The sequence below is a fragment of the Orbicella franksi genome, chromosome 1 (genome assembly GCF_964199315.1).
Source record: "Orbicella franksi chromosome 1, jaOrbFran1.1, whole genome shotgun sequence".
Taxonomy (NCBI): domain Eukaryota; kingdom Metazoa; phylum Cnidaria; class Anthozoa; order Scleractinia; family Merulinidae; genus Orbicella; species Orbicella franksi.
In genome coordinates, this window is record NC_138145.1 from 16961923 (window position 1) to 16969375 (window position 7453).

Below are 7453 nucleotides of genomic sequence, written 5' to 3' on the forward strand. Positions count from 1 at the left end.
CTTTCAGTTTTTTCTGTTGTTGTTCGTTTAGTGTATTTATTATTTATATTTATTAATACAAAGGAAATATCTGTACTCTGTTACAGGTTTAGGTAGTATAACTTTGTTAATCCAGTTTTCTTTTCGGTTGAGATCAACTTTTCCCAGCCAAGTGCGTCCAGAAGAGGAGAAGAACTTACTTCATAGCTAGATATAATTGTTAGGATCCTAGCAGCACGATTTTGAAATTTCTGAAGCTGTTCAGTCAATTGATTATTTATGCCATCCCAAACTGTGGAGCAGTAACCAAAATGTGGTTGAATAAGGGAATTAGTGATACGAATTGCTTGAGTCTTTTCAGAACACGAATGCCAGAGGATATCCTTTTGCAAACCACACCCACGTGCTTTTCGCAGGTCAAAATTAGCAGTAATTATGTGGCCTAAGTTTCGGGTTTTGATCTGGGTACTAAAAAACCCTTGTAACGAACTTTTAAAAAAGCCAATTGTGACTGGCTTACACTGGCGCGTTTTATTTTACAAACCTCGGCACTTCGAATTCTCCTTAGTTCATCGCGTTATCTGGATTTGTTATGATTGGTGAACTCAAGCGAGCACGCTGATTTGCGATTCTTACTGGACAAAGATACTCTTACTATTAAAACAGTCCTGTTATGAAGCTGTACGAGACGCTCAGAAATTGTATATTACCACTAAAGTGGACTTTTAGAGCATCATATCCTCTACAACGTAAAACTTTCATGTCAATCTCCGTCTGCACTTACAGGGATCTTTAATTTCTGTGCGACTGCTAACACTTGAAACCAGGTTTATGAGCATCTAATGTGATTAAAGGGTGAGAAAGGAAGTTTGGTTCCTCAAGAGTGTTTCACAGCAATCACGTGTACGCACAGCGGACCTACTTTTACCATTTTTCCTGGGAAGAACCCGAACATAGCAAAGGGAAAATGATTGCAATTAGTTACATTTAGGCATGAAAATGTGTTAAGGTATATTTAGCCTAAGCAGAATAACTTTGTTTCCTGAATGTTCTCTCCAAGGTAATGGAAAGTCTTCAAGACTCTGACCGTGACGACAGGTTCCACACGTTGATCCATAAACGAGTCAGGTTCCACTTGCCAGACGACAAGCCTGAAGATATGCTCCATAACTTGCCGAAACAACAACCACCAATCAACAAACGAGGCTCGCGCCTGTCATGGCTGCTCAGATTCTCCAGGCGAAGGCCGCTGACTGCCCTTTTTGTCTGTACTGCAGTTGTCGCGGGCTCTGTACCTGGTATGGTATTTCTCGGATTTGTCTTCGTTACTTTTCTTATTTCGTTTGTTGTGTTTGTAATCGCCGAGTCTTCGCTGGTCGGCGCAGGGCTTTTTGCTCTGGTCCTGGTCTTGTCGCTGCCTCTATGCTGCGCTGCAGCCTCAACTGCATGTTTGGTTGCCTGTTGGTGGGCCGTCAGTTATTTACAAGATTCACTTTCTAATATGGCGGAGCCAGCCGAAACAGCATTCCATTACTTCGTGGGTCTTTATGTTCCTCGTAGGATAAAAGACGTAATTTACGCATTTTAAAAACGGAAGGAAATTCAACGATATTTTGTATGGAAGAAAGACACCAAAGTCCTTGAAAGATCTACGATAGCGAAGAACAGTTTCTCAAAACACATCAGAGGCATTTTCTGGTTATTGAACCAAATAAATGCTACGCGGTGGCGTGTTGCGGTTTGCAGATCGTTCCTTGGCTGGCTACAAATCATAGCAGTTGAGTTTTAGAACATCACCAAATGAGGAGGATTTTTTCTAAGCTATGGTTGCAAAACAAGATTGCGCGATGTTGCGTGTTGTAACACACTGAACTAAACGCGATGAAGCTCATAGCATTAAAACAGACTGTGAAAAATTGTTCAGGAAACTCAGAAAACAAGCTGAAGGACAAAACTAAGCTACAAACTGGAGATCTACTATATAACGTTATTTCTGTCGAAGAAAATTTCAAATTTCTAGCAACCTCAATTAAAATTGGTCACTAGAAATTAGCCGTTATCTGTTAGCCGGAACTACTTGTCTTCGGAACAAAAATTATATAGGTATGGTAGACATAGTCAGGGAAAATTTATCCTTACACAGAAATTAGGCAGCAATTCAGGAAGCAATATGCGCGAAAAATTATATTTCGAAACAAATAGAAATTCCTCGCACACATTTTTATGATAGCACGGATCGTCTAGTTTATTTCGGATACTGCTGAAAACAATCAACAATTCAAGTTAGTTATCCCCATGCCTTGCGTGTTTACTAGTTATTCATTCATTCGTTTGCAACATTATATCACTAAAGCGTTTCTTTCTTCGTATTGAAAGTTGTCATCTAAGGTTTAGTTGTATTTATGATGCTGGACCATCATACGTCGAGTCACGTGCCATGGTTTATTCACGGTACAGGTTCTCCTCGGCTGAAACAAAAAACAGGACGATGCAGATAAGTAATGAACAGAGATATAACAAAAGTACCACCATGTCACTCAGCAGTAAGGTCTAAACCGCGACTTTTTGTTGGACTGCTTCATTCCAAAAGTCAGAAGAACAAAAACGAATTCAATTTTTCGATCTAAATTTTGAAAGTGACGCGAAAACCCATACTACAGAAACAATGAATAATAAATCATTAATTAAACAAAATGAATGAACCAAGGAAGACGGGAAGGAAGAAAGGAATGTGTGAACAAGGGACAGGAGAACAGCTGGAGAAGACGTTCAGGGTAATCAGTAGATTTCAAACTAGATTTCTGATTAATTTATCAGCAGAGCTTGAACATTTCCACTCTAATAAATACTTTCTATCATGTTCTGTCGGTATTGGCGGAATACAATACAAAAATGCAACAAATTTATTAACAAGTCAATCTACTAGCTGGCTACAGGTAGGCTACCAACTGAGGACATCAAAGACCTAATGCATGCTCATATACATGGTATTAAATCTACTTTTGAAAACAATTGGGTTATAACTGGGCGGTGACTCACTAAAATGATTAACATTGACAACTCTCTATTTTTCAACGCACGGGAAAGAAAAAGCCGAGCGACGTGAGCGCGAAGCACGTGGGGTGGGGGCGGGGAGGCGAGCGAAGCGAGCCAATCGGTCCCCTCCCCCTACCCTGTTAAGTCTCTCGTTTTGCGTTTGCGTCCAGTTTCCTCGCGATTCTATCCGCGTGTTCAACGATCGATTAAAAATACGAGAAAATAAAGGGCTGTGAACAGTCTTAGATTTAAAAGGTTTGTTGGCAATAGCTTCAACTTTACTACCCGGTTGCATGTCCTGGAACCACCTGTTGTAGAGATTGCGACACTCGAAGGAGATCTTTAATCTCAAAATACAGCTTGTAAACCGCGTTCATAAACCTGCACGAGTTTTCTCTTATCAGAGCTCTTGCAGGTCCTTGTAGAAATGCCATACAAGGCTACAGTATATATTGGTCTCGTTCTTTTTGGCAAGCTTGTGTACCTCGCCTGCGGCTCGGCCCATAAACTCCACCACCATATACCCAATACGGACCCTCACGATCACGCAAGTTCGATAACACATTTACTGTATCAGAAACTCGTATCTACTTACGCGTAATGTATACAGTTTGGCCACTGTGTGCCCACGGACGGTGGTTCAGCGGTCCAAGTGCCGTCATCATGACACACGTAACGCTCAGCAGTAAGGAATTCAACGTCATATCCCGGGTCACATGACATGCTACAATAAACGTCCTGGCTGTTGGGGACGTCTTCGCATTTAATTTGGCCGTGTGCTGGTGGTGACTGGCCTTGGCATTTCAATTCTGTGTTTAGGAACAAATTTTGTTCACGAACAGCTCTTTATAAGTGTCTATACATTTCATCTTATTCCCTCCCCTTAGTTTCTTTCTTCTTCGGTATTTGCTTGGCTAGTTCCTGAATAGAGATCATTACTGTATTACTGTATTATTGCAAGTACCGGCTGAGCACATACATAAACAATATTTTAAAAACCTAAAACGCAGTTAATTTTTTAGCACTCATAACTTATCATGAATTTAAGAAATTCGAGCAACGTACTCAGAGGTCATTATACCGGAACATAAACAGGATGCTGGATCTCATTAAGCTGACTATGGGGTCCGATTAAATCTGTTCGCAGGAAAGGAAAAATCATTTCTAACGGAAACTTCGTTATGCTTGCCTAGCTTCTTAGTCATATAATCACCGTAATATAACCATGCTTTATTTTGATCAGCCTGAGAACTGCCCCTTGAAATCTGTTTTCGGCACAGTGAAACAACGTCTAGCCATAATTATGAGGTGACTATGCCGCTATTTCACGAAATAGGCCGACAGACTGTCGCTCATTTTGTCTTTTGGTGGTGTAATTGTTTTCAGACGATAGACCACGATAGGATCACACAGATAAATTAAGAGAAGACCACCCAGACTCAAACCAAGACACGAAATAACGAGAAGTCTTGCTGTGAAATTAGCAGCGTAGCAGTTGAAAGAAAGTTATATGCTCCTTTTATCTATAAAAACAACAGACACTGGACGACTGTTTAATATGATCAGGATGTTCCGAAACAATCTAAAGCACCTGCTGATCGCATATTATTTCTTGTTCCTCCCCTGTCCCTGTAACCCAAGCAGAGTACGCCCGTCCCCCCCCCCCCCACCCCCCCACCATTGGCATGAGAGGTGAACGAAATAAAACCAAAATCAGTTCTAGGCGTGCGACATATTCGTCAGTTGCAATACTCCTTTTCCTTCTTCAAACAATGTCTGTAAAGTATTAATCTTCCCTCGAGACCCGCTTCCATGGACTGGACTGGACTTCAGTTGCAAGGACTGGCCCCGGACTGGTCTCTTAAAACTAACTAAAAGCACAGCGCGAACTACCGATTCCCGCTAACTCGATCTGCGTCTATCGTATCTAACAAAATCAAAATCTCCAACCAAAAGCTAGTTAATGCCATCCATATACAATATAGGACCGACAGCGATCACCGACAGAGTATGTTTAGAATAATGATATTATTTTTTACTAATCATTTTTTGACATAAAAGTACAGTCAGATGTTTTCTATTTCGAGTGTTTCTTTTTTCTTATCAATGGGTCTCTGTGGTTGCTAGAGGGGGTGTAATGTAATCCTAAAACGTTCCGGTCTGCGTTTGGTGGACACTTCGAACCGTGGCATAAACTCATTGGTTGCGCAAAGCTCGTAGAGTCTTGTCACCGAGGATGAAAAGCCTGACCGAAAAAAACTACCAAACTAAACTAAAAAAATAGCTAGATGTGAAGAGAGGAAAGGGCAAGATAGCGAGAAGATGTGAGCTGGCCATGATGGCTATCAGCTATATCAAACTAGGTCTGGCATAATGACTTCACATTTTGGAGAAATATCACATGATCCACGAAACGCATGATCGACGCCGATTGTATACCTTCCTCTTTTCCTCGAAAGGTCCTCATCTGCGCCACCCCCGTCCCTTCCAGGTCGATTTGCTTGAGCCCCCGCCCCCCCCCCCCCCCCCCGATTCCGGTACTGTATTCTTTTTTACTGTTTGATCAAGAGTAAATGTAGCGCCAAAAATCACTTTACCCATCAATGAGAGCTTAAACAAGAAACAAAAGCTTACGAACAGAAGTTGACTGGCAAATAATCTGAACGTTCAGTCTGCGAGCGAAGAAACGTATTAAGGGCAGTTGTTGAAGTCTCAACGTAACAGAACATTTAAACGTGGGGAAAGGAGAGTGACAACAATGAATTAAAGTTATAAACTTACTGCTGAAATCGACGTTAGTCGAGGAGCATGTGCCGAACACAATCCCGACAAGAAAAAGGACTTTGAGAAACATCTCCTTCGCTAACGAGTACGCGAGCCACGTAGTTGAGACCAGATCAGGTTTGACTGCGTTGCTGTCGCACCTCACGTAACTTCGTTATTTGACCCCTTGGAGAAATCTGAAACGCCGCAGGAAATAATGTATCACGAAATAAAAATTATTTTAATAGCAGGTAAATCAAACACAACTTATGGATAAGTAAACACTGTGAGAATGGCCTTTGTGAAGCTATATAAATGTGACTGTTTGTTGCACTAAATGTTTATTTACCCGGCTGCAGGTGGATATTTACGTATTTCACTCTGAAACAGGTAATACGGATTAGTTTCTCGTCAGTAGGACACCTGATGTCGCCGCTTGACACCTCTTACATTTGGAATAAAATAAAATAAATAATACCAAAAGAAAAACACCTCTGAGATGAGAAAAAAATGCTTTCACCGTTCATTTGCATCACAATAGAATTTAGCGTGGACGCAAGGCAATTTCGAGCAGAAACAACAAGTGACAGCAAGGTTTGCGCGAATTTCTTCACATCTATGTATTACACTCTAATGCAAATGAGAAAAGTTAACCATGAAAAGGTCCACTGAATGTCGAAGGTGCAAATTACACGAATATCGAACATTTCAGACACCTGACAGCTGGTATTGCAGAAGAACAAAAGTGGAAGTGCCATTTTATATTACAGTTCTAAATATCTTTTTTGCTTTTGTTCTAGTTTGTTTGTTCATCCTTGTCTTGTTTCGGTGAGTAAGACAAATGAAAACAGCCACCGGAGACGAAGGAGTCAGACGAGTCAATTTGCTCCTTCAAGTAGGTGCTGATAAATTCAGACATTCCGATCTTTGCTGGTCACTGTCAGATAAGAAATATTTATCATTCCAACAAAATTAACTTCTCTCACCTGAAAGGATTATGGTGCGGGGTATCTTCACTTTTGCCATAAACAAAAACACAGGAAACCAAATTGGCTTAATTTGTGTGTCTTTACCTCAGCACAGATTTTACATTAGACGTTAGGTCCTCCCACGGAGTGCTTTGTGTTTTAATAGTCATTAATACTGTAGGTTGATTCTTGTTTAGTTTCCCCAATTAGTTCGTTAGGGCTGAATACTTTGACATTATCATTTAAGGTTCTTATCTTTTCATTCATTCTTATTTAAATCCGTACTTTCTACGAAATTTCATCTTAATTTTCGATTTTTGGAGTCTTTTCAGTCTGTTTTATGTTGATTAGACTGCTCGCGCAGTCTATATGTAGACCAGCAGTTCAAACACCCAACACGATTGTCCCCCAGGGCAGGGGTAGAGGGGGAGGGGGAAATTTAGTTCTCAGCATAGATTTCCCTACACCCTTTTGGTATACAATTCAGTTCTCTGAATCTCTACCTTTTATATACATCCAGTCTGAACGAGGTACCCTATAAAATTATATTAGACTACTCGACTCTGTAGATGACTTCCGACAGGAGCAGTAGACTCCTGCTTTTGCTCGGCAAACTGAAACGTTTCTTGTTAGGAGTACCGTCGCCCTGACGACCACGCTAGACAACTATAGAGTGTAGACAACTATACCTACTTATATTCCTGGGG

General features: G+C 40.9%; 1 protein-coding gene across 1 annotated transcript; it reads right to left on the reverse strand.

Annotated features, from left to right (window-relative positions):
- Positions 1-792: 792 nt before the first annotated feature.
- Positions 793-5963, reverse strand: LOC145493680 (uncharacterized). The gene is made up of 3 exons (XM_081473151.1): positions 5797-5963; positions 3611-3824; positions 793-2447 (listed from the first exon to the last, which is right to left on the reverse strand). The coding sequence occupies exons 1-3, from the start codon at positions 5867-5869 to the stop codon at positions 2426-2428; spliced, it is 309 nt and encodes a 102-aa protein (XP_081329277.1). The 5' UTR covers positions 5870-5963; the 3' UTR covers positions 793-2425.
- Between the last annotated feature and the right edge of the window lie 1490 nt (positions 5964-7453).